Below are 27,269 nucleotides of genomic sequence, written 5' to 3'. Positions count from 1 at the left end.
CTAATACTCCCACGGTGCTTAGATGTCCATTCATAGACAAAGGGTTCAATTTGTGCTAAAATCTGCAATTTATTGAAGATATCAATACAAAACCATTTATTACAGAACACATAAGGAGCTTTTTGGAGTATGCAGAAGGAACTCACCATATCATCATACTGTGGAGTTGAAACATTAAGATGCAAATTTCCATCTCCAAGGTGGCCATATCCAATTACTTTAGCTGAATTACCTAAGAGTAAAATAACAATATATATCTCATAAGAAAGCAGAGTTTTGAACTAACGCATTGCTGTTCTTACATGCAAGATTATGATACTACTATCATAAACATTTTTCAAAGGAATAGTATAATGTTCACAGGGTTATATAGTGACAAATTTGAAACTGCTCACACTAAACAAGTTAAGGGCACATACAGTGTTTCTACTGTTCAAATTGTTCTTTTGAAAATTACCAATTCTGCAAGGGAAACCCTGTGTTCATATCACCCTATCCCACCCAATCACAAAAGAGGATACATCTTTCCACCGCAGCAAGAAAGAAAACAATACTTCAAAATGTAGGTAGCTATACTAAGTTGTCTTACCAAGTTTTATCCGCATTTCCTCAACAAGATTGTACATCTTTTCAACAGGTAACGAAAAATCATATTTGTAAACAGCTCCTGCTTTCATGAGTGCCTCTGGTACACCCTATGAGGATTGAAAAAAAATAAAAATAAAAGATCTACAGAAGCACATTCTTATAATGTTTTAAGAACACAAATGGATTTGAGGATAAGCAAATGGTTGGTTCGTGTTATACAAGAAAGGTTGGGTAAAAGAGAGAAGCATTCATGAGAAGCAAAGGGCGGAACATATTGCCATTTGTCAGACAGATGTGAGAAAATGTCACTCACCAAGGGGTGGGTGAGATGATTGTTGATAGACAGATAGTAGAAAGAAAGGAGTTTTAAAGCTGAAGAACTGGACTATTCTTAGTATTGGTCCAGAACAATAGGTGGGAGCACTAACAGTGAACTGGGAGTGACCCATAGTGGTAATTCATTACTGTATGAAGACTTAAAGTATTCTTTCCTGAGTAAAAAAGCAACACATACTTGAGGACAGTTTGAACATATAGTATTCAACGTATAAAGAAAGTCAATGAACTGGAAGAAATGGTAACCTCACGTATACGCCAAAACGATGAAGCCTGGTTTATATCTTGTGCAAGAACACCATCAGAAATCAAACCACCTTCCATTGAGTGAAGTAGGAAAGCTTCAAGCGTCTCTCTGGATATGTTTAAATAAATCTTTAGGATCTTAGAAATATGAACATGCCATTGACTTTTCTGAAGGCATTTAAGAAAACAAATTACGTTCTAAAAGATTGTCATGAAAAAACACAATATGTTACAAACCAAGGATGCTACTGGAATGCTTAAAACGGTCAACTGAAAATCATAGTGTAGTGTAAAAAGGTGTAGGCAACTGTAGAACAAAATGATAAGGATCATGTTAGTTTGAGAATCTGTAGGTTTGTTCAAGCATACGATAAGGTTCATAATGGAAAATTACAGGTAGGAATCCATCCTCAGTTTTATGTGAGGTGATTTTTTAGGAAAATTAGAAAAATATAGAATCACTTTCACTTTCTCCAACGGTCTACAGTTAGAAGCCACATTTTACTCGAGCTTTCAAAACGTTTTATCTAAATCATGAGGAGTCACAACCATAGTGAGAACAGAAATTACTCAAGGTCTAGATGTTATGGGTAGGTTCGTGAATGTAGATTCTCATACTACAGTTCTTTTTGTTCCAGTGAGAACCATGGATACGGGCCAATAGGTATAGTTCAGCACTCGAAATTATTTTTTACAAGAATAAAAGCACTCCAAACTGGTAAGTAGCTCACTTGTCATAAGATTCATTACTGCCCGTTGTCTCAATGAGAACATAGAAGTTGTGCATTGAGGGAGGTAATGGATTCCTAACACCTTCTAAATGATTCAGAACCTGTTACATAAAATCTAATGAGTATGCTTCAAAAATATGACAATGATCACACAGAAAATGGCATTCACTTTATCTTCAAATAGATAAGTAATATCTTTAAGAAAATTTATTGAGATGTTAGGAAAAAGAATAAATTGATCACTTTCCAACTAAAAAAGATCATGTCATCTGTAAATTGCACATATTACAATAAACCTCATATAAATAAAGCTCTAACCTTGCCTACCAAAAAAGAAGAATAATTTTGTTGACTATGAAACAAGAACACAAACAACCCCACAAAAATAAAAAATAAAAAATAAAATTGCAAACCTCTTTTTATAGACACGTCATATATTACCCCAAACATTCATAAAAAAGTAGATCAAAAGTGACCATTAAATTAAATAGGTATAAACCCTAGGTAAACTAAAACAAATCTTGTCAATTACACAACCATCAGAACCTTACCAGATCCAGTGACTCGTTATCCAAAAACTCAAAGGCAGATAGAATTTCTCCAAGTCTCCTCTTTGCTTCCAATAGAAGTTTCTGATAAACATTATGGCAATAAAGGTGAGGAGACAGTAATTCTTCTTGCTCAGAGACCAGTAGTGATGAAGAGTGCATGGAAAATTAAAAATGTAAAAATCTAGATGTTTGGCTAAACATCGGCCATTCAAGGAAAAAAAAAACAAGAGAAGTCAATATGGCTATTAAACTTTAGGAAACATATAATGGTGTAAATTTCAGGAAACCAAAATTTTTATAACTAGACATTAAGTGGCAAAGCATGCACTTATGTGAGAGAGAGAGAGAGAGAGAGAGAGAGAGAGATTGTCATACTATCTGTAATGCATTTTGGCATATAACTGATGGTAATATATTGTTTGTTTTTATCATTTTGGGCATCAAACTTATGGATAAAGTATTCTGTGTCAGCAGAAGAAATTTCAGAGTAAGGAAACTAATCATACCTGGCAGCTGATATAGTCTTTACAAGCAAGAAAAGCTACATTCACTGAAGATAGCTTTGGAGGGGAAAGAATGGAAACCTTAGTTACAATACCCAAGGATCCTTCACTTCCTACAATGATGATAGCAAAAGTCCATACACTTAAAACTATAGTTCTTTGCATTAAAGTATCAGTACAATATAGTGTGTTTGATACATACCTATAAACAAATGCTTTAAGTCATACCCAGTATTATCTTTCCTAAGAGTCCCAAGCATGTCAAGCACATCACCATTTGCTAAAACAGCTTCAATACCTGTAACATCAGTTGAAAATAAGCTTCAGAATTAAAAAACTACGAGCAGAAAAGTTTTACCAAGTATATGCTGTTAAGAACACAAGAAATTCTGTCATAGCAGCAGAAATACTTTGTATACTCAGACCGCTATGCTTTTCTGCTCAATTCCTTAATGGAATGAACTAGTAAATCTATCCTTTTTTTTTTATTGACGACTAGCCATGAGCATATTAAATCAAACAAAAGATGAACCTTGAATCATATAATAGTCTACTTTGTGCATTAAAGTTCAATACATAACAAATGTCCTCACCAAGTACATTTCCGTGAAGAGATCCATACCGGACGAGACGCAAACCACCAGCATTTGTTGAAACATTTCCACCAATCTGGCAGCTTCCTTTTGCACCTAAGTCGAGTGGCATAATGAATCTGAATGGAAGCATAAAGTACTTAAATAGCATAACAGCAAATATGTCAAATTTCCATTTTGCATAGCTTAAATGGGCGAGAGCCGTGACAACACAACAATTCAACAGTCTGACATGATTATACATGTGGGACTTCTCTTAACACTATAAATGTGTGAAATTTGAACCTATGATTCTGGTAAACATAACATATCACAGATCTTATGAGCAAAGAAAGTGATGATTCAAAACAGAAAATTACCCCTGGTTGTCCAGAAAAGAAACCAGATTTTCCAAAATGCATCCTGCTTCACATACCAATATACCACTGACCTAAAAAAAGGAGCAAAGGGCAATCCATAAATAAGCACAAAGTTATCTTGCTGCAACCGTGTTCAACATTAACTTGAGAACACTAAATGAGTCGAAACTGCATTTAAAAGTAAAATTATTGCTGAAAGTCGTCAAGACAAGGATAACAAGTTTTCTCTCTCTACCAGCTCTTAAACCCCTAACTTTAGGGTCTTCAAATTTCATTCAAGGCTGCTACAAGGATAGCCAATAAGACAAGCCAGCTGTTGGAGAGAAAGGTGTAAAATTATTGTGCCATAACTCCTAAGAACTGAACGATAGAGAGAAAACCTTTCTGAAACAAAAATACTGCTGAAATAAATTCTTAATAAGACAACTCAATGAACACATAACTGAGAGAATGCACAGTAACAAGCCCAAAAAGGGGGAAAAAAAAACTTTTAAAATTCTATATGTGGAGGGACAGAGAGCTCAAAACAAGAACACCATAATGGCCTGAAATCTCTACCTTGTCAAAAGATATGATGTTATTCATTGAACTCATGTTGATAATCACCTGTAGAAGTATATCAGAGAAAAGCTATTAAGATAGATAGCAAATCAGAAACATAATGTTATTCACTAAACCAATGTGGGTAATATGCATAACACCCCTCTCCACCCACTGAAAGAGAAAGCCAAAGAAACCAAAAAATGGAAAACGATTACATTACTTCATCAAAAACAGGAACACTTCCACCCACAAGGCCAGTATTTCCACCTTGAGGAACAACAGCCAAGCGTCTGGAATTACAGTATTTAAGAACCCGACTGACCTGCAATAGGAAAATAATAATTAAACCAAAAGAAATGCAGGAACCTCTTAGTTTCGTAATTTTATCCCATGATACATCAACATGTATTATTTTTCAAGCCAAAAGTTTAGACCCAGAAAGAATTTTTTCGCAACTCAAAAGAATAAAAAAAATTCAGTCATTTTTGAAAGCATTGAATAATAAAACTACGTTTGTTTCGATCCAAAATATTTTCTATCACACATTGTTATAACTATTTCGGTTAGAGTGTTTATTTCGAGCTAAAATATTTTCTATCAGACGACTATATATGTCTTTTTAGATAGTTTTCCCTTCACCCATATAAGGTTTCCCCTAATCGACCCTTTTTTCAGTGGCGGAAAATGTCAAACACAGCCTAAATGATGATCAGGGACTCCCAGACAAGAGAGAAGAACCTCCTCAGTGCTCCTCGGTAGTAGCAGAAGCTTACTGGAGCCCTTGTATTTCCGCATCCAGTCCGTGTTTGCAAACGCAAGCCTGTCTTCGTCCTGAATCACATTTTTCTCGCCCAATATTCCCTTAAAATAGCTGATGTCGTCAGAATTTAACTTTGAAAATGATGGGTCCCTCTGAATCGTCTCTGCCACTGAACCAAAGTATCTACACTGGATTCTGCTCGCCTTTCCAAGGACTCCCAAAGGAGCCCAAACAGTTCCTCCGAATCTCCGCTTTTGATGCTCATAATATCGACCCCAATGCGCAAAACCTGTTGTAAAGCCGAATAAATATATGGTACTCAAAAAATTGCGCTAAAATTGGTGAGCTACAGAGGCATAATTCTGGGAATGTTACCGGAGGCAGAACGACAGATTGACTGCTCGGAAGAATTCGGATGCGATCGAGAAGCAAAGAGAGACTTGGGTGTGTAATTAAGGAGACGACGTGTAGCTCTCAACCTCTCCATTATCATTTTTTTGGAGTTTCAGGCGTCTCTATGAGCAACTGTTGAGCACAACGAGACGTCGCAGTGACGATCATAATGGCCTTTAAAGCTCGCACACGTGTTCTTTAACTACGAGTCGTGGAGAATCTCTGAAATCCCTTAATAAAATTTGCCGGCGTGCAGCAAATTTTTTTTTTTTTTTTTTTAATATTAAAAATTAAAAAAAAAATAAAAATAGCCTAGCGTGCTATGCGTGCTTAGAATCACGCCCCAATTGTTAATGTCAAGTTAAATGAGATGTTTGTTTCATGTCCAAAAATCAGCAACAATTAGACATTAGAGCAAGAACCAAATATTTAGTAGTTAAACATCGTAGAACAAACTCACCAAAAAAAAAAAAAAACATCTTAGAATAAGATGAGTAATTTAATGTAAGGTTTATAATTTTTTACACAATTCAAAAATTCGATACGAACGTAACACAAAATAAAATGGTTATGATTGAGGAGCCTGATTCGTTTAATTAACGAGTCGGGTTATGATTGACCTATATAGTCTTATACTCATACTTCGGCTCAATCCAAACCCGACAACAATTTTTTACATGATCCGCAAATCTGACACAAACCTAATATAAAATTATAAGTTTTTTTTTTACACGTCCACACAAAGAGTGGAAAAATGGGAAGAAGATTCAATCTAATAACATTCGTTTCATGAGGCTTGGTTTCTAGCCAATTAAACTATCTTTGGAGACAAAATTAGAAAGTTATGGTTAAAGAGTTTGACATGGTTAATTAAATAGATTGAGTTAGAATTAAGTTATATGATTTTATACTCATGCTTTGGTATGATTCAAACCCAACACACAAACACGAATACCCATTCATAGTTTAATGTAGTTAAGATATATGGGAGCGAAATTACATTCAAATTATTATTTTAAAAAAATTATATGTTCCTCTATGAAATAAATTAACTAAAAATAAAATTTTTATTTCTAAAATCTTTTTTGATCTTTTTTGATTTTTGATTTTTGATTTCTAATTTTGTTTTTTTGTTTTTTTAAATGGACATCATACCTAAAAATTAAAATCGGAGCAATTTGCCTCACATGCTCACTAACGGGCTTGAATTCAAAAAACATATCGGCCGGCCCGCGTTTGGCCCATACTGGCCCAGCATTATCATCATCGATTCCCTATCCAATTCCAAGCTTTTATCGACTGGTTGCACACAAAACACAAGCTTCAATGGCGTCGTCGTTATCCTCCGTGCTCGGCCACCCTCACTGCTGTATCCGCCTCAAGAGGCTCCACAGTCGATGCCGCATGGGTCTCATACTTCTCTCCCCACCGAAGCCCCAGGCTTCGACTTCCCGTTGCTTCCACCGCCGAGCGACACGGCCGCTCCGGATGGCAGTTCCTCTCGCTCTCTCCTCCAGAAGCTTCTCCCAATCCCATCTCTCCGTCCCGGAGGGCCCAAGCCTCCGCCACTTCGTCGCTCAAGCTGCTCTCACCGCCTCCCAAGCCCAGCCCAAGTGAGTCGCATATTATTTGTTTTGAATTTTTGAGCTTTTTTTGTTGCATTATTAGATTTATTGATTTAGGGCATTGTAATGGAATTTGATTATATATTATGTCTAAAATCATGGGCTTAAGTTTTTGGATTAAGGGCGGTGTTTATGATATATCTGCTCAACATGCTGTGCAGTGTGCATTGCTAAGCTGAGTTTTTAGTGGATGTTTTGCTTTTGTTTTAATAAATAAATAAAATCCCAAGCTTGAGCTACAAGTGTGTTTGAATTACTGCCACCTGTCTCTAACTTCTGTTTACAATTTCATTTTATATACTTGGTGGCTTCTGAGAGTGAAGCGACTTTCAAAAAATCATGTTCGAAATAATGCCCATTTGGTGTTTGGACTATTATTGATCCCATTTTACTTGGATAACGTTAACAATTATTGGTCTGCTCTGGCTTGGCTAAATCTATGGGATCACTCGAGGATACTCTGTGGTAAACTAAAACAATGCACTTTGAAGCAGTAAAATGAGTTAAGCAAATCTAGAGAGAGAGAGAGAGAGAGAGAGAGCAAAGCAGTGCTTGGTACCAGTACACATAATATGGCCTAAAATGCCAGCGCTCGCACCTTTGCTGTCTTAGATATCACCATTAGATCCCAGAGTTCTCAGAAAGACAACAGCTATATGAAATATGAATCGACATTAATTTTTTCCCTCGTGTTTTTGCTTAATGTTATTGTCTTTGGCCTGGTTTGCCCCATTTTCTGTAAGGACCACTCGGGAACTTTCACATGCAAAGCGCCTGATGTTCTTTCTGCACGATTGAAATTATGCAACTGTATCTCATATCGCTGTGTTTTCTTCTTTAATTATCTGTCTAGCCAATTACCAGCTTCTGAAGTAACTTTGAGAGGGCGCATCTATCATGAGACTTATGGATGTCAAATGAATATCAATGATATGGAGATTGTCCTATCTATCATGAAGAATGCTGGATATAGCGACGTGGTTGATGTTCCTGAGAGTGCAGAGATCATTTTCATCAACACTTGTGCTATCAGGGACAATGCGGAACAAAGGGTGTGGCAGAGGCTTAATTACTTCTGGTTTCTTAAGAGACACTGGAAGAGTAATGTCGCTATTGGAAGATCAAACTCTGTGCGCCCTCCAAAAGTAGTGGTCTTGGGATGTATGGCTGAGAGGTTAAAGGACAAGATACTTGACGCAGACAAAATGGTTGATGTGGTCTGTGGACCAGATGCTTACAGAGACTTGCCACAATTGTTAGAAGAGGTAGACTACGGGCAAAAGGGGATCAACACGCTTCTTTCACTTGAAGAGACCTATGCTGATATTAGTCCAGTTCGAATCTCCAAAAATTCAGTTACTGCTTTTGTTTCAGTGATGAGGGGTTGCAATAATATGTGCTCATTTTGCATTGTTCCTTTTACTAGAGGCAGGGAGCGGTCACGCCCTGTGGAATCAATAGTGAAGGAGGTGGGGGAGCTTTGTAAAGAAGGCGTGAAAGAGGTAACACTTCTTGGCCAGAATGTAAACAGCTATAATGATGCATCTGGGGATGAAAAAGAAGTTGAACCAGGAATTAATTGGACACTTAGTGAAGGCTTTTCCAGCATGTGCAAGGTCAAAAAAATGGGTTTACGTTTTTCTGATCTCTTAGATCGACTATCCACAGAATTTCCAGAGATGCGGTTTAGATATACATCCCCACATCCGAAAGATTACCCTGATGAGTTACTCTATTTAATGCGAGACAGACATAATATTTGCAAATATATCCATTTACCTGCACAAACTGGGAGTAGTACAGTACTTGAAAGAATGCGTCGGGGATATACCCGAGAGGCATACTTGGAACTTGTGCAAAAGATACGAAGAATTATTCCAGATGTGGGAATAAGCAGTGATTTCATATGTGGTAAGCCTTACCAGATTCTTATAATTTTTAAATCTTCTTTACGCATGAAAACTTGGGTTGTTGTACAATAGCGTTGAAAGAGTTAGCAGCAAGTATATTGTTTGATTATTGAATTATTTCAGATGTGATTGATGTTTTAAAGGATTTACATTCAAAATACTTTAGACCTACCTTCTCTTGCTCCCAGTTGATTTTTTAGGGATAAAATATAAGACATGAAGTGATATCAGCCATCTTGGAGATGAAGCTACTTCATATGGATTCCTATTTTCTTATTTCAAAAGAATGCGAGAGATCAGATTACAAATCATGTGAGAATTTGATATTTTCTTAACGCTGCCAACATTAATCTATTCATCATCAGCGTATGCACTTGCAAATTCCTTATCTCTTCTTATTTTAGACTTCAATATTATGCTATCATGGCGGTTCATACACTTTTTTGTTATAGATCTGTATCTGAGCTCTTATTAGTGACATATTCATAGGGAATCTCGTCCCAGTCTCATGCTTGTATCCTATAAACATACCGTTGATGCATTGTCTTATCAGGGACATTGCTGGTTAAATTTTTCTTTTACCTTGGTTTCTTTGTATTGAAGTGATGCTTTTTGAATTGAGAGAATTCCTGTTGCGTCTTGTGAAATAGCATGATAAGTAGCTTTAATCACCTTTTTAGAAAAAAGCTATTTAGGTATCAAATGGTGCATTGACATCCCTCAGCCAGAAATCACTACACACAATTCTTTGTTATCTTTCACTTCGTGAAAACTTAAGACACATACTTTTTTTTTTTGATAAGTAAAACTTAAGACACATACTTGATTGCCCTCTTTATAAATTTATTCCTTTTTGCAGGTTTCTGTGGAGAAACAGAGGAGGAGCATGCGGACACACTAAGCCTCGTTAAGGCTGTTGGTTACGATATGGCATACATGTTTGCTTATAGTATGAGGGAGAAAACTCATGCCCACAGAAACTACGCTGATGATGTTCCTGAGGAAGTCAAGCAGAGGCGACTGACTGAATTGATCGAGGCTTTCCGTGAGAGTACAGGTCAATGTTTTGATTCCCAGGTCGGAACTGTGCAACTCGTGCTGGTTGAAGGGCCCAATAAGAGAGCTCCAGATACAGAGTTTATTGGCAAGAGTGATAGAGGTCACAGAGTTTCATTTGTTAATCTGCCAGTAGCATGTTGGGATGCTGATACTAATGGGAAAAGAAATCCTGTAGTCGGTGATTATGTGGAAGTTCATATCTTGAAATCTAGCAGAGCATCACTCTTTGGGGAGGCACTTGCTATAACTAAATTGAGTTCATTTTACAACAATGTGGGTGAAGAAGCTGTTGCTTGTGAAAGCCGAAGTTGAAATCTCTCCAGCTTTGGATGTGCTATTCTCTCTTCCCTTTCCCTCAAATGAAATTTTGCTAGATTATTCTTGGTCAGCATTGGCGAGCAGCTTCTTACTGGGCAATTGAGATCTGATTGGATCACAATGATGTGTTAAATTGCTCTTGCCATGAAATTGGTTTGGGCGTTAGAGTCACAATATAAGATTGTGCCTCAAATTGTCGCCAATGACTTGCAACTTCAACATAGTGTAGAGGTGCAATACCTTTTTGTATTTCACTTTCAAATATCAGTCAATAGAGCTCTGATGGAGAGCATTTGCAGGTTGACCACTGCAATCTGCATTCCATAAAGTTTTTTGCTTCTAGGCTTTCATTTGTTTCCGTCAATGTGAATTTAGTAATTTATTTCATTTCAATGTAATTTCTAATGTAAACAATTTTTGTTCTAATAGAGTTTGAAAGGTTCACTCATTTATTTATTTTTCTAATTGAAGAATGAAAGGGTTACAAGGATTATTTATTGTCTTGATCCAAATGAATGAGAGAATGAGTTGTCAATTGGGAATATTTTTAACCACAAATTGAAAAGCGGCTCATTTAATAAGATAATGTGCTCTAAAGTTAACATTCTAAAATTTTGAGGAAATTTGTTTCCCTCTGAAAACTTTCCAACAAGATAAAGAAATCAAGTAAAATTCAATGAATGAACTCCACATGAAGCAGCATAGTGGACGGCCAATAACGTTGCTTAAGCTTCGCTAATGGTTGCATCACATCACTAGTAATTAACCTCTTGGTGGCAGCCTTAATGATTTCCCCATTTGAATCACTGATAACAGTGGCAGCAACAGCAAAACATAACGAGGAGGAATCAACAAAGAAGAAGCATGAGAATCCAATTTTAACATAACAAGGAAGATGTTAAAATTGGAGTAAAAACAGCTGTAATTTGAAGAAACATTTGGTGAGCTGTTATTGTGCTCACCAAATTTAGTGAGCGTTATTCACTAACCAAATGTAAAAATAAAACATTTTTTTTTTCTCTAACATTCTCTCTCGTCTCAATAAAGAATAATAAAAAAAAATCCTTCATAATTAATATTTAAATAAAATAATGAAAGTTGATAATTAGAACAGATAGCCAACTATAAATGCTTTGAAAAAATAGGTAGCTAAAATAAAAAATATGAGTTTTTACTTTTTAGCTAAACTAGAGAGCAAATTAGTTGAACGGGATGTGAATGGTCTAAGATATTCTCATTCAGTTGGCAAATGTTATTTTGGCCGGCCAAGATATTAAAGTGTGAGCAAAAATAGTTGCTTTTGGCTCAATAATTTGGAAATATATTTGGTAAGCTATTATAGACTATAGTGTTAGTGTCCTTCAAATTTAATGAGGATTGTTTGCTTACAAAATTAAAAAAACAAAGCATTTTTTAAATTTTTAACGTCAAAGAATAAAGAAAGTCTTCCGAAATAATATTTAAATAGAATAGTAATAATAGATTACTAAAATAAAGAGATTAATGTTGGTGCTTTATAAAAACAAATAGTTAAAATAAAAAAACATTTTTTAGTTAAAATATTGAGCAAATTATCTAAGCCCGACATGAATGTCTTAAAAAGTTTTATTATTATTTAAAAAAAAAAAAACACTTCCTCTTTTTTATTTATTTATTTTTTTCCTGGTTGGTAAACATAAGAATTGATCCACATATGCTGGTGCATCTCTTTCCTGCGCTTACAATTGTGGACTTGAGCAGTAAATATTACCCCACCCAACCCAAGTGTGCTCAGAAAACGGTCATCATACCAAACGTGAGAGATAGTTGAACTACGCCTCTCAGTTGTGATCTGCTTTTGAACTTTCCGTCCACAATCCATTCCTCAATGCTCCTTCCAATGATTGCTTTCTTTGACCCAACAACCGATGGTGTAATTGGAACATCATCATCAATGAATCAATCATAGAATGTGTCGCTATCTGCAGTTCTCCCTACTATCGCATGATCATCCCTTCTTCATCATCATCATCATCATGATGCTCAGTTTGTATGGCCCATACTGCATTAACCACAGCCATTTCAGCATGTATAGAAGGGCCACTAATTGGTAGTGCAGATGGACATGGAAGCCATCCACTCGATTTATGCCCAGAAAAAAATCACACGAAAACAGTTGTTGGGTCAAACTAGTTTTCGTCAAAAGATTGGTAAGGTGCAGATGGACATGGAAGCCATCCACTCGATTTATGCCCAGAAAAAAATCACACGAAAACAGTTGTTGGGTCAAACTAGTTTTCGTCAAAAGATTGGTAAGGTGCCGGTGGTGGTGGAGACTGATATTACTGCAGAATGATGAAGACAAGACAAGACAAGACGAGGGTTTGGTCTGTCCCAAGAAGACTGAGTGGTAGAAGAAAGCCAGGCCGACTGACAACTGACAACTTCGGCGCCATCTCTCCGCCCAATGCTGAATGGGGGACTCTTCGTAGTTCGTACATCCTTCTCTGCAAGCATGCGTGCCAAACAGCGGCTTTCATGACTTGGACTCTTCGAATTTCGATCATTTAGCGCTTCATAGTATTTAAGCGTTTAAAATAAATTATATTTTAATATTTAATAAAAAATTATGGCTTATTAAATTTTGAAATAAGATCTTTGATAAAAATGAATTGAATAATATTTAGTTAGTTATAGTAAATGAATATTTTTGTTAAAACGTAACTTATTTTATGCGCTTAAATAAAATAAATGGATGAAATTTATAAATTTGAAAATCTCAAATTTTTAAAAAATTATAAAAAATCTCAATTTAAGTTAACAATAAACTTCACAAATCTATGATATACTAAATTTGTAAAAAAATATGTAAAAATTATTAACTCCTAGTTTTTTTTTCTTATTATTATTTTATGACTAAATTTTAAAAAATGTATTTTAAAACAAATACATCATTTTTGTTATTTGCTTTCAAATCGAACCTTGTCAAAAACGCATTTGCATTTGTCTTTAGAATACATTTAAAAAAAAATATTGAAAAGCATGTGATATTTATATGTATAAAATGATAGATATTAATTTGGTAAATGATTCTTCTAGATATTTTTATAGAATGAACGTTGATTTATTTGTATAGTTTGTGTAATTTAAGTAGCGTTTTGAATTGCTTAAGGTGTTTTATATAAGCGAAGCAATCTCATTTTGATTACTATGTTATAAAGAACAGAAAAAATCTTATTTAATTAAGGACAAAGTTTTTCATCAAATTGGGTTTGAGAAATTTTTTTCAACTTAGTTTATAAAAATGATATGTGTCCCTTAACATATGAGATGGATATGTTTTTTTAATAGCAATAACAAAGTTTGAATAAATTTTATTAAAAACTCATGTGCATCTCACATGTTATTAAAAAAATGAACAAATGTTACTTTTATAAATTAGTTTGAAGGAAATTCCTCCAACCCAATTTAGAGGAAAACTTTGTCCTTTAATTAATGTTGTGATCCGTGTTGAAATCTCAAACACTCTTGATTCCTTGAATTAAGATTTTCATTTTAATTATATATAGTTAGTTTAGATCTTTAACGTCAACGTACCTTATTTATGTTAAAATATTAAATAAAAATTATTTGTTCATTTTTAATGGGGTTAAATCGTTTGAATCTCTAATAATATAACACGGGGTGAAGTAAAACAGTGGCACGCCGTGTGCAAATTTTTTTTTTTTAATTGTAAAAGAAAATATAAAAAAATTTTGCATAGGCGTGCGTGGCACGCCGTGTGCTGTGGATCAGTACTCTATAACATGATATTAGAGGGATGAATTTGACTTTAGACTCTGACTTATTTACAATAATTACACGTGCATCCATTATTCATTATCCTATTATCCTACTCAAGGTTGGCATAAGGTGAATTGTAATGTGGCTATAAATAATTTACATGGAAGAGTGAGAATTGGTGTTGTAATCCGAGATGAGAAAGGACGGGTTGTGGCAGTTATGAGTAAGACTAAAATTGGAAATTTCGAGCCTTCATAAGGGGAAGCTCTTGTGGCTTACCATGCAGCTAGTTTTGGGAAACAATTGGGATTGCAATACTTAACCATAGAGGGGGAGATGCGAAACAGATTGCGGAGGACGTCAATTCATCAACGAGCATTTTGAGTTGTTTCAGCCATTTAGTAGAGGACACAAGGCGCATCTTACACTCACTATCAGGATAGAATGTTGTTCATATTAACCGTGAGTTGAACGAAGTAGTACACCGGCTTGCGAAAGCGGCCGCCACAAATGTCAGTAATAAAATATGAAGGGATCAAACTCTAAATTGTATTAATAATATTGTTTTAATGGATCAATTAGCTATATCTTTTGATTGTTGATGGAACTTATTCTAGCTCCACTTTATAATCTTAATCAACTAGAAGTTATCAATATATATATATATATATATATATATATATATATATATATATATATATATAATTTATTCATTCTAATGCCATGTTATATTATTAGAGAATAGAAGGGATTTAAAACCCATATAAAAAAAAAAAAAAAATTAGTTTGACATTTCAACACGGATGTACAACATGCATTATTTATATATAAAGAGATTCTTATTTAATGCATGTTGTACATCCGTGTTGAAATGTCAAACTAATTTTTTTATTTTTATATGGGTTTTAAATCCCTTCATTCTCTAATAATATAACATGGCATTAGATGAATCAGTCTGAATTGAAACTAATTTATAGTAATTACATGTGCATCATATTAAATATTAATATCCAACCATTATGCTATTAAAGTTAATGCTACTAGATGGTCATACTCATTTATTATACACATTTCATAATAGTTGATGTGACGTATTTTAAATAATTTTTTTATGTTAATCCTTATTTTTTATTAAATGTTAACAACTTAAAACACACAATATTAACTGATATAGAAGCTCTAAATTAAAATCCAAAACAATAAATCTCAACACCTCAATCTTCTTAAAAAGGAAATTCAATATCATCATTTGTTCGAATAAGGTCATCTCCATTTTATTGGAACTAAAAATTCGATATGTAACAACATATACCTTATTATTTGTAAAATGAGTAATGCTATGCATTACAATCTTATCTCACTCTATTGATGTAAACACTACCAATCATTTTTTTCTTTTTTTTCTTTTTGAAAAAAAAAAACCATATATAATTTGCAATGCCGCATTAGCAAAATATGAAGAAAATATAATAAAAGTGTAATTTTTAACCTTTCTTTTATAAAGTTTAGTAATAGACTATAAAACAGTTCGTCGTCTTTTTTACTTGGAATGAAGGGATCCCCGTCAATTTATGACTTTCTATAAATATCATTCTCTATCTTCAAGAATGAATTATGATATAGAGGGATGTAAACAAACAAGAATGTTCAACAACCCTCTCAAATAAATTTGACTGAAATTTAGTTTGTTTAATAAACGAGCTGATGATTGACACAAAATCATGCTCGATTACTAATTAAGCTATACTCGTATAAATTCGGTTTAACTCGTATAAGCTTGCATAAAATTGTATAAGTTCATTTTTATTATTTTTTTATTGTATTATTTTAGTCTTGTAATTAAAACATCTTAAGTAAACAAGATTTATCTTTCTAACATGATAGATAATATAGCTTAAAATTATTGTTATTGTGAATATTGATATAGATATATATATGAGTGTTTTGTGTGTACATGAGTGTATTTGTGTGTATGTATGAATATGCGTGTGCACACCCATATACTGAATTTATATGCATACTATAAAACATACACAAATTCAAGATTGGATTATTAAGATTCAAGTTAATTTGTTTAATTCACCCAAATTCCAATTGATAAAATCTTAATAATTGACAAAAAAAAAATTATATAAAAAATAAATTAATTAAATGAGTAACTCGTGAACAAGCTCATCGTTGGAAAAGTAAATAAACCAAATTTAAACAAACTATTAAAGTTAGTGGTAAGCACGAATCGAAATTAACTCATATATTAAAAATATAAGTTAAATAAACAACTTTGGTGGATCGGGTCGGACATGCTAGAGTACTCCGGGCAATACCTATCTAAATGAAGTGAAGACAAAATTCGCAAGCGTGGCGCATTAGGTGCACCCAATATGGCCACCTCATTTAATGATTGTTGCGAGCCCTAGATCTTCCGGATCTGCCACTTAAGATGTCTATCCCCATATCGTTCAATTATCTCACACGGACAAACAACTTCTTCTTCTTTGTCAGCCTCTCTCTCCATCTCTCTCTCTCTCTCTCTCTCTCTCTCTGTGGCTCTCCCTGTCAAAGACAAAGCTGTAAAATCGAGCTGCATGGAGTAACATGTCTTGGTTTACCTCAAAAAACTTGCAGGGTGTAGAAGTAGGGTTTCAGAGCAAGTTCTTCAGAAACTGAAGGAAAGGAGAAGGGAGGTTTCAGCGAGCCAAAGAATCATGGACAACTGGGTTGTTGGATGTTGGGTTTTGATAGGTGTTGTTGTGGGATGGTGTTGGTTGAAGGAGAAGAAGAAGATAGAAAAGAAGAGTGGGGTTCCAAGAGGGAGCCTAGGTTGGCCTTTCATCGGAGAAACTCTTGACTTCATTGCTTGTGGCTACACCAGCCGACCTGTCAGCTTCATGGACAAACGCAAATCTCTGTAAAGCTTTTTTCTCTCTTCTCTTCTGACTTCAATTGGTCCCCCTTTTTCTTTTCTTTTTTTTCTTTTTTTTTTTTTTTTTAAATCAATTTCAAATTCTGGCTTCAGTTCTATTTATGTTGTTGTTTTTTCAAAACATTTTCGTCACATAAATAGTACGAACACAACAAAGGCTTGTAGTCTCAAGCAGCACTTCCATGATGCTTGAATTTTTCTTAGGAGTATATTATATTATATTATGCATGAATTTCATACAGGAATATTGCTTCACTGGGAACTTCTACAAAGTATTAAAAATCATGCCACTTGAGGCATTAATTAGTCAACAGCCTGGATTTGGGTGATTGAATTTATCGTCTTGTCTCATCATAAGACCATGCATGATCAGTTGCTGTAAAAAAAAAACTTGTTACGGAAATGTTTGTCGATGTGTTTTGGGAATTTTTTTTTTTGATTTATAAAACCGTTGTATGTAAAAGCAAAAGATGTTTTTATATTTTTAGGAGGCGAGTGAAAACTGTTTTTCGTATTTTTAGGAGTGTTTTCCATTTAAGGATGTTTGAAATTTTAACAAACCTAACCGTCTTACTGCTTAGAAATTCCACCAAAATAGGATTGAATTGGCTGTACAAGCAAACTTGGCTACTATTTGTTTGAAAAGTTATATATACTCAAGAAAAAAAAAAAGAGATAAATAATGTAAGCTTTATCTAAGATCACATTTTCTCGCTCGTAATTATATATCAAGCAACAAAAAAAAAAAAAAAAAAGAGATGGCACGTTTAAAATATGTGAACTTACCATTAAAAAACTTAGGAAAAGTTAGGAACAGGATGGTGTTTTATAAATTAAATCTTAAATATAAAGAACATAATTTAGTAGACTGACATAAAAAATTAATTTTTTTTACTAAATAACATTAATCTTACCATAAACATAAGAGTAATGCTTACTTTTTTTTTTAAAAAAAAAAAAAAAAACTGGGAGCATAGCAAACCAAAGAAGTAAAAGAAAGAAAAAGCCTGCTCCTCTGCAGTAACTAGACCTCTAGGGGGCATAGGCCTTATTTGCTTGTGCAGGCAGTAAGCAGAGGCTATTATCCGTAGATTTTCAGGCTCCCAATGAACTGAAGTAACCATTTCCTTTGCTTTAGAAGTAATTAATGAAAGCAACTTCCTTCTTCTTCTTCTCTGAAACAGGTACGGGAAGGTGTTCAAAACACACATATTGGGAACACCCATCATAATTTCCACGGATCCGGACGTAAACAAGGTGATCCTACACAACCATGGCAACACTTTTGTCCCTGCATATCCCAAATCCATTACAGAACTATTTGGAAAAAATTCCATACTCCAAATCAACGGAAATCTTCACAAGAGAGTCCACGCACTGATCGGAGGTTTCCTCAGATCCCCACAACACAAAGCCCGGATCACCAAAGTCATTGAAAACTCTGTCAAACTTTCCCTTTCTACTTGGAAGGACATGCACCAAATATACGTCCAAGATGAAACCAAAAAGGTCTCTCTCCGGACTTCCCCTTAAACACAATAATTTCTTTTTTTTCTCTCTCTCCAACTGATCTCATGAAGTTTTTGGCTTCTGGGTGTCGCAGATAACGTTTGAAGTATTGGTTAAATCACTGATGAGCGTTGGTCCAGGTGAAGATTTGAACTTTTTGAAAAGAGAATTTGAAGAATTCATCAAAGGGTTGATTTGTTTACCTATTAAGCTCCCTGGAACACGACTATATAAATCTCTTAAGGTAATTTAACGAAGCAGCTAGCTCTTCTATGTTTTGTCGTGGTTTGTTAGGGTTTAGTTTTTCATGGTGGTGCATGTAGGCTAAGGAGAGGATGTTGAAGATGGTGGAGAAGATGGTGGAGGAGAGAAAAATAGCTCTGAAAAATACAGACGAGAAGGGTCCGATAATTGACGCATTGGACGTGCTGTTACGGGAGAGTTGTACTGGTGATTCAAGCGATACGCAACGTCTGCCGTCCGATTTCATCAGTGGGAATATCGTAGAAATGATGATACCCGGAGAGGAAACCATGCCCACGGCCATGACCCTAGCTGTCAAATTCCTCAGTGACTGCCCCGTCGCTCTAGAAAAGTTAATGGTACGTAACATAATAGATTCGAATATGTGGCTTTTTTTACATTGACTTCGATTATTATCAACGGTTGGGATTATTTCTGAGTTCGTACATCGATGGGTCCCGAGATGTCCACTTCAAGATATGTTGTTAAAAGTGTTTGACATTTTGCTAAAAGCACGAGCACGAGCACGAGCACGAGCACAAGCACAAGCACACGAGTGAGACGGAGAGTACGTGTGAGGGTCACGTGGAGTTAAAGAATGGAGTGGACGTATGGTAGCCGTATGATTTTGATTGAACGGCTGTCAGGTCAGGACCACCTAATTAACTTCGTGTCTGTGCGCATTGCGACCACTAGCTGTCATATTGTCGGTGTTCAGTAAATTCACATTGGACTTTTGTTTTTTTTTAAATATCACTCCGTAGTCCGCTAACGCTTGCAACATCTGTTGAGAATTCTTCAAGGAGAATGCTTGGTTGGGCATACTTTGGGAAAATGTTAATAGTACCAATTTTACTTTAATTAATTTATTTATTCTATAATTGTCCAATAATGGCACTCCAAATCAATTATTAGATTTTTTTTTTTCTATTTAAGAAAGATTAATCCAATGATAAATATTAAATAGAATTATAGTATCTATAATTTCTCCTTTATCTTAATCGACCAACTCTTACACCATCAATTTAAAAATTTTAATTGTTAAGTTGGTAAGGTGGCAAAAACTATATAAGCAATTAAGCGTCACGTCAGTTGATATGATATGGTCACGGTACTATCTTATAAGTTATAACCCAAATATTAGCCCTGTAATTTAAGAAGAAATAGTTTCTCTTATGAGAATAGGATTAATCTGTAATTAATTGAAACATAAATTTATCCTTAAATAGTTGATAGTGATGAATTCAAGTGAACTGTATTCTAATTAAAAAAGGACAATATTTTTATGTAGGTTAACTAATCAAATGTGCATGAGTGGTTAAATTTTTGTTGGTGAAACATATTTATTAACTCCCAACATATGCTCAGAAAGAAAAAAAAAAAAAAAATCCAACATATTTAAATTATTTTGCTTCTGAGTGAAACCATGACAATGTTCTGGTTAAGGGTCTACTACCTTCAAGTTGGGAGGCCTTGGTTCAAGTCTCCACTAATGACTTATCTGCTGCCTGAGGCTGAGGGACCATTTTAGCTGTCTAGGGTGTAGCTCTATACATTTTAGCCTTTTTAGGCGTCTAGGGTTTATCTGTACATTAGTGTACCCTAGCCTTTTTAGGTGTCTAGGGTTTTTCTTGAAAATGGGTTGGAGGAGATTCCTCCCGCTCTGTATTAAATTGGCATCTGTTCTAAGAATATTTAGTTTGAAGGAAAACTTTATCATTTTCTAGGCATTTGGTTTTAATGGGTTTACGTTATCATGCAGGAGGAGAACATGGAATTGAAGAAGAGGAAGACAGATTCCTGTGATGATTATGGTTGGACTGACTACATGTCCTTGCAGTTTACTCAAAATGTGAGTCTAGCTCAAAAAGTTAGAAAGAGAGGGAACCGATATGATCTATTAATATATACAGCATTATATATGAAATTTAAGCTACTTTTAAGTAAAAAATAAAAAATAAAAAACCAGAAATATATATTACTAATACATCAGACCGTGTTATTCTTGTTCTTCATCTAAAGGTGATTAGTGAAACTCTTAGAATGGCAAATATCATCAACGGGGTCTGGAGAAAAGCACTCAAAGATGTAGAAATCAAAGGTCAGTTTTGTAGAGAATATATAGCAATTTTCTCTTCGACTTTGTAGGTCATTTTTTATATACTTTGTAGTACAATTGCAGGTTATTCGATACCTCAAGGATGGTGTGTGTTGGCATCTTTCATTTCTGTTCACATGGATGAAGACAACTACGAAAACCCACATCAGTTTGATCCATGGAGATGGGAGGTAAGAATTAAATAATGCTAGAATATTAATTAAATAATTAAATCAAGTCAAAGTTTTTGGTAATTTAATATAATATTACAGCAAATGTTCTGAGTTTGAACTTTGTCTCTGTCAGATTAGTTGGCATAGCATCTTCTTTCTGGCCTCTTGGTCTCTAATTGTATATGATTTCTTTTGTTTTCAGAAAATAGGAGCTGCCGTTAACAACAGCTGCTTAACACCATTCGGTGGTGGTCAGAGGCTATGCCCCGGATTGGAACTTTCCAGGCTTGAGCTCTCAATATTTCTTCATCATCTTGTCACTAGTTACAGGTAATTTTGCCCACACCAAATCTTGCACACCTACAAGACAATGGCATTAAAATAAAAGAAATTGAAATCTTTGTCAGAACAAGCAATATGTCGGTTTGGTTTAGTGATTTCTAAACGCCATATTTGAAGTTAGATAAAATTGTTGGTTTAGTCTTTAAAACCGTGCGTTTTTTTTTATCGGTAAGTTTCACACCCCTTTTTTTTCCCTTTTTAACGTAGTCCGAAAGAAGATAGTTTTGTGGGAAATTGTGGGGGCTAAAAACAGTCAATAATTGATGGAGGTTTGTGTTTTTCTTTTTTGTTTTCTTCTCCTTGTGCAGGTGGGTAGCTCAACAGGATGACATAGTCCACTTTCCAACAGTCAAGATGAAGAGAAAGCTCCCCATCAGGGTCACCCCCATAAGTTCTACTTAAAAGACTCTAATTTTGCTGCAACTGCTAATAAAGAATGAAAATTAACGTGTGGAGTAAGCCCAGAACATCTTTGATGATGTATCTTAAACCTTGAAATGGATAAATACAATTAGACAGACCCACGAGGGTGCCTCCCCCATCAAATAGGACTCTATAATTGTGTTAGCTCTGGTGTCACTATCCATGTTCATGGCAGGACGGGTTGTTTGGGCCAGTGTCCCCGTCCTTAGAGCAAATGCAAGTGGGGAAATATTTAATCTAAACTTTCAAATGTTAGTCTCGAACTATTAAATTTTCTGTTTGATTCGATAATAACATTTTGGCGGTTACATGGGCCATCATGCTTCTCCTTCCATTGCATGCATGTGCTGGACTAAATAACATTAGGTTTGTGGAGCCCTAGTACAAGTCCCGTACCCCCTAATTACTTTCTTTTTCATGTTTTTATTAAGGGGCAAGGATCCACATGATGATCCTGAGTCATTTCATGTTTTAAATTTTATTTTGTTACATCTAACCATGTACATGGTGGCACGTTTAAGGATTTAGCAATATATTCACCACACGGTAATATGTGATGTATACGGTTAGATATGTAATATGTGAAATATTGATTGAAATTGAGATGCTCATATCCTAAACCTGAACAAACCTCTTTGCTTAAGCCTTACCTTCCCCTATCCACCCTCCTTTTCCATCCTCCTTCCATTTCCTTTGTGATGAACAAGATTCAAGCAGATATGGACCAGCTTATCACTCAAACTAAGGCTACAATTCTTAGAAAAATAATGAAAACAGAAAATCAAAATTGCTCTTGCTTATCACTCAAACTAAGGCTACAAGTCTTGGAAAAATAATGAAAACAGAAAATCGAAATTGCTGTTAACGTGTATTAGAATGTCACATTATTTAAGAAATTATTTGCTCACTAAAAATGGTATGTACATGGGTAGCAACAAATATTTCTTTAGAATACAATGAATCCTATAAAACTTATGTAGTTTAGTTGTGTTTTAAACAGACGAAACTAAACTCACACTCTAATTTTTTATTATTGCATTAGATCGAATGATCCTGGCCATCCAAAAATGAATGGTTATGATCAAATCACTTTGAGCTCCAAGTGCACCATCAAGGCACTATAAAGCGTTACTAGCGCCCTACAACTTAGGCTGCACACGTCTGACTAGAGTATAGACACAAGTGTACACACCCAAACATTTATAAAAGCTTAAAAGTTTGTTGGGCCTTATAAATACCAATTATATTTCCTCTTTTTTTTAATGTGAAACTCTCTTTATTCAATGTTCTTTAAAACCTTCTATTTTAAAATATTTTCAAGACAAAAAATTATATATATATATATATATATATATATATATATATTTCAACCAGCTGGCAGGATAACCGACCACCCTTTCACCAAATGCACTAGTGAGTCTATGACCACACACCTTGCTTTATCCATGTGAGTCGTACAAGGCTAATTTTGATGTGGCTATTCCCCCTGTAGAAGCTTCAGTTGGGGTCCTTGGGGAGGCCTAGTCAACTCTTCTAGCTGCTCAATTGGCAGCCTTTCATGAATGCTCTCCTTGAAGGTGACTCTCTGTTGACTATCTTCGCTATCAACAAAGGTCATCTCTTTACCTATTGGCTTTGTGCCTCCCATCATCACTAACATTCATCAGCTGTTGCTCATTGTCAAGAAGTAAGACTCTGAACATTAGGATTAGAAATGGAAAAGACACTTGTGTGTTCTTTTTTCTTTTCCCTATCTGACTTCAGAAGATATGACTTTATGAGCAGAGGCTGGCAAATTTCCCAGCCAGAATGCAAATTAGAAAGCTTGCCTTTGGGTCTAAATTTAGATCCGCATTTACTACATTGGTCGGTCCGAGTAAAATTTATGTGCATCAGCATGGTTACGTGCGGCTTGGGTGCTACCACTTATAGAAGACGAAAATAAATGATTGGCCAAGTTAAATAAATTTGGTTATATAGTTAGCCACTAACATGTATTAAAACGTGTAAGAGGAGCTCAAATATACCGCCTTTGCTATAGCATTGCAGATGCATTCATTACTCGTGAGAAATCGTAAACTCCAGGTGAAAAAATTTAATAATTTAATATCAAAGCATCGGCACCCCAAACCTGGCCCCCGACCCATTCCTATCGGACCGACAGACAGGTAGCCGGTTTACCCGATCAAAACCCCATCAGTTCGAGTCGGCAGGTTTGGTTTGGGCCGACCAAATGATAAGCCCTAGTGAAGAGAACAAGCCAATCAGGATGTCATGGCCCCAAGAAGACATTAATTCAAGAAAGGTAGGGAGAGTGGGCTGGGGAGGACAGCCAATAGAGTTGCACAATCTCTATCTACTTTCAAAACTCAGGCCCAGCACACACTGCCAGTCTACAATTGAACAATGTGCAAAACAGCACACCTCTGTATATGTTAGGAAGGCTAAATGCTGACAAACTAAACCACAGGCTCACCTATCTAACAGATAGGACAGAACAATATAGGTGCTTAAAGAAACTAGTTTGAATGATCGCTCCAGAATGGGCAAAAAGCCAAAAAGCGGCCACATCATCTGCATTTGAAGTCAAGCACGAATGAATGTTAAGCCGTGGATTTTTTCTTCTCTTCCTCAAGCTGCTGCAGCTCAGTAAGTCTTTGAGCCCACTCTCTGTCCCTTGCCACAGCAGCCATTTTCCGCTCTACCCTCTTAATGATCTTCTTCCTATTAGCCTCCCGCAACTGAGCCTGCCGTTTCTTTTTTTCTGCCTGCACATGCCCAAAATCCAGGTTCCACTCAAGAAAGCAATCAACTATACAAGGTAGTAATTTGCATTCAACTTCAACACAAAAACCTGTCTATTCAGGTGACTTGCGCAAATGGGCCAGAGGATAAAAGCCTCAAAGCATAAACTAACCTTTCATGAAAAAGAATAAATAAAAACTAAATATAAAGAGGGTATATATCTCAATATGGATGTCTCCAGCAGATTAAAGGTCCAACAGCAATGTGTGATATAGGGTATAAGTGGCATCCAATGATAACACATTATAAACCACCTCTCCGGCTTCCAAAATTATTTCATCCGTCACACATGAATGGTAATATTTTCAAGGAATCAACACAATTAAAACATACACAACCAAAGAACAAGAAATCTGATATCTTTCATTTTATAATACATATAGCACAATGCAGGCTCAAAATGCATCCGCACAAATATTGCAAACAAACTTGTCAATAGAAATATAAATCTAGGAAGAACTGAAAATAAGTTTTATAAACACTGAGATAATCTCCAGTTTTTATAACATGTCCTATCTAATGTGTGAAATGATTCAATTGGATCTTTTAATGCTGTCCTTTTTTATGTGGATCAAGCAACAGTCGGATTGAATATAATGATCCATAATAAAGCTCAAGAACTGATAACACCACTCAACCTGTGAACATTACTACTGATCTACTAACAAAAAGGATAAAGCTAGGCCAGAGGTCACACTTACACATCTATAAAGAAAACCTTTTGGTCAGAAAGCTTGTTATAGACAGTGGTCTTAGGAACCTCACCAATTAGTAATGATATATAAGTTAGGATAATATGCATACAATTACGTTCCTTTTACACAAAAAATAAAAAATAAAAAATAAAAAATAAAAATTAAGAGAGAAGAGCTAAACAAGAGAAGCTAAGCATTTACAGAGAGTCAGAAGTCCACATTTAGTAGATGTGTCAAACATTGGCCGATTCCCAGCTCCCCACAATATAGGTTAAAGTAGTTCCATGATGGTACACTGTCTCCATTCAAAAATGCTAGTTATAAATTATACTTTTGAGCACTTAGATTATCAATAACACTTTCAAGCTGCTATCGCATCAACATGCCCAACAAGGATCAAGAGTAATGAGTAGAAAATTCGATACCATCACTGCAACATATATTGATAATGCAGTATTTTAGAGCATAAGAGAGTTCTTCTCCAATCAAATCAGTTATTCGCATCAGCCCAAAACTGAACATCCCTAGGTGATGCACTCAAATAGTTTAGCCAAAACCAATCGAGCATCGAACGAAAAAGTAAAAGCAAAAACAACATGAAGAGATTCCCAAAAGCATTAAAAAGGAAAAGACAACTTTCTTAAGAGCGTTTGCAAAACACACACCAGTATGAACGCGCGGCGCTGCCTCATGCGCTTTCTCTCGTTCCTTCCTTTCACACTGCCTTCATTGGGACTACTCGGAGGTATCCGCTCGCCTGGTGTGTACTGAACCCAAGCATACGGCCCTGCATTCTTCAACTAATCACAGTAAGCAGTTTTGGCTTTGAATTCTAAATGAAAAGTCCACCAAATGCAAACCAATTTTGCCTGGGAATCCTAAATCACATCCACCAAATGTAAACCAATTTTTTATGTGAATTCTAAACCACATCCACCAAATGCAACTAAATCGCTAAACTCTTTCTCCAAAAACCCTAACTTCACATGACCGCACGCACCAGTCATGAATTGCAAAGCATATATATATAACGAACAAAAAAGAGCACCAAAAAAAATTTCACGAAAAACGAGCATTTTCCCTGTTTGGTTGCTGAGAATAAGAAACAGAAAATAAAAATAAATAGTAGTTTTTCTTAAGGGGAAAATGAGGAACCTGGGGGTTTCAAGCTGACTCTTTTGCGGCGAGGCTTTTCGGTGGGCCGTCTCTTCGGGAACCGAGTGTCCGTCAAGCTGTGGAAATGGTTCGTGATCAGAAACCACGGGGCTCGGCGGTGAATTGGGGATGTGAGAGTGGCGGGAAACGGCGTCGTAGCGGGGTGAGTGGAAGTGCGAGATATTAGGGTTCTTGAGAGGGGTCGAATTAGAGTCCTTAGAGCTGCAAATCCCATCTCTGTCTCTTTTTCTGCTCTGGTTCCAATGGCTGCGAAAGAAGCTGTACTGAAAGGAACCCAGTAAACCTCGGAGATGGAGGGACAGAGAATTGGTGCCAGAGGGCTCGAATGTGGGCCGATGTTACAAAGCCCAAAATGGCAAATATTGGTACTCTTCCCTTGCTTTTGGACTAACTTTCCCAGTGCCACAAGCCCATTTTCTTCTGTTACTTTGTTTTTATATTTCACACTCAATTAATTTTAGTTAAAAATTACATTTTTATTTATAATTATCCCGTAATATTTATATAATTCTAGCCAATGGTTCGATTAGTTCTTATTAAAAAAAATATATCAAAAGCTTGATTGGAGCTGATACGTCAATATTATTAAATAATTATGAGATAAA

General features: G+C 35.4%; 4 protein-coding genes across 4 annotated transcripts; 2 read left to right on the top strand and 2 right to left on the bottom strand.

Annotated features, from left to right (window-relative positions):
- LOC132168728 (D-2-hydroxyglutarate dehydrogenase, mitochondrial) lies at positions 1–5,749 on the bottom strand (the record flags this gene model as incomplete). Its single annotated transcript, XM_059579755.1, is given in 14 exon segments — positions 1–62; positions 147–232; positions 590–695; positions 1,171–1,279; positions 1,902–2,002; positions 2,453–2,533; positions 2,959–3,068; positions 3,158–3,253; positions 3,549–3,667; positions 3,908–3,978; positions 4,466–4,513; positions 4,671–4,772; positions 5,189–5,499; positions 5,586–5,749. Coding segments are annotated over 14 exon segments (1,520 nt in total), but the record flags the coding sequence as incomplete, so codon positions are not given.
- Positions 5,750–6,909: 1,160 nt separating this feature from the next.
- On the top strand, positions 6,910–10,963 carry LOC132172675 (CDK5RAP1-like protein). Its single transcript, XM_059584217.1, has 3 exons — positions 6,910–7,216; positions 8,082–9,139; positions 9,998–10,963. Exons 1-3 carry the CDS (start codon positions 6,930–6,932, stop codon positions 10,507–10,509), a joined length of 1,857 nt encoding a protein of 618 aa, XP_059440200.1. The 5' UTR covers positions 6,910–6,929; the 3' UTR covers positions 10,510–10,963.
- Positions 10,964–16,743: 5,780 nt separating this feature from the next.
- Positions 16,744–22,305, top strand: LOC132172984 (3-epi-6-deoxocathasterone 23-monooxygenase CYP90C1). Its single transcript, XM_059584549.1, has 9 exons — positions 16,744–17,185; positions 18,385–18,709; positions 18,804–18,953; positions 19,033–19,311; positions 20,715–20,804; positions 20,975–21,053; positions 21,135–21,241; positions 21,426–21,553; positions 21,874–22,305. The coding sequence occupies exons 1-9, from the start codon at positions 16,983–16,985 to the stop codon at positions 21,965–21,967; spliced, it is 1,455 nt and encodes a 484-aa protein (XP_059440532.1). The 5' UTR covers positions 16,744–16,982; the 3' UTR covers positions 21,968–22,305.
- Positions 22,306–24,235: 1,930 nt separating this feature from the next.
- Positions 24,236–26,948, bottom strand: LOC132170824 (uncharacterized). The gene is made up of 3 exons (XM_059581941.1): positions 26,644–26,948; positions 26,154–26,275; positions 24,236–24,756 (listed from the first exon to the last, which is right to left on the bottom strand). Exons 1-3 carry the CDS (start codon positions 26,876–26,878, stop codon positions 24,592–24,594), a joined length of 522 nt encoding a protein of 173 aa, XP_059437924.1. The 5' UTR covers positions 26,879–26,948; the 3' UTR covers positions 24,236–24,591.
- Between the last annotated feature and the right edge of the window lie 321 nt (positions 26,949–27,269).

Source organism: Corylus avellana, chromosome ca2 (assembly GCF_901000735.1).
Source record: "Corylus avellana chromosome ca2, CavTom2PMs-1.0".
NCBI classification, from domain to species: domain Eukaryota; kingdom Viridiplantae; phylum Streptophyta; class Magnoliopsida; order Fagales; family Betulaceae; genus Corylus; species Corylus avellana.
Note: the sequence above shows the minus strand (reverse complement) of the source record. Positions and strands in the feature narration are given on the sequence as shown.

What these genes read in the sequence shown, in the direction of transcription:
- LOC132172984 (XM_059584549.1), top strand. Translation starts at nt 16,983, where the DNA reads ATGGACAACTGGGTTGTTGGATGTTGGGTTTTGATAGGTGTTGTTGTG. An exon ending in ATGGACAAACGCAAATCTCT is followed by an intron (nt 17,186 to 18,384) that starts GTAAAGCTTTTT and finishes TCTCTGAAACAG; the next exon opens with GTACGGGAAGGTGTTCAAAA. An exon ending in CCTTGCAGTTTACTCAAAAT is followed by an intron (nt 20,805 to 20,974) that starts GTGAGTCTAGCT and finishes CTTCATCTAAAG; the next exon opens with GTGATTAGTGAAACTCTTAG.
- LOC132172675 (XM_059584217.1), top strand. Translation starts at nt 6,930, where the DNA reads ATGGCGTCGTCGTTATCCTCCGTGCTCGGCCACCCTCACTGCTGTATC. An exon ending in GCCTCCCAAGCCCAGCCCAA is followed by an intron (nt 7,217 to 8,081) that starts GTGAGTCGCATA and finishes TTATCTGTCTAG; the next exon opens with CCAATTACCAGCTTCTGAAG. An exon ending in AAGCAGTGATTTCATATGTG is followed by an intron (nt 9,140 to 9,997) that starts GTAAGCCTTACC and finishes TCCTTTTTGCAG; the next exon opens with GTTTCTGTGGAGAAACAGAG.
- LOC132170824 (XM_059581941.1), bottom strand. Translation starts at nt 26,878, where the DNA reads ATGGGATTTGCAGCTCTAAGGACTCTAATTCGACCCCTCTCAAGAACC. An exon ending in AGTCAGCTTGAAACCCCCAG is followed by an intron (nt 26,276 to 26,643) that starts GTTCCTCATTTT and finishes TGAAGAATGCAG; the next exon opens with GGCCGTATGCTTGGGTTCAG. An exon ending in AGCGCCGCGCGTTCATACTG is followed by an intron (nt 24,757 to 26,153) that starts GTGTGTGTTTTG and finishes GGGCATGTGCAG; the next exon opens with GCAGAAAAAAAGAAACGGCA.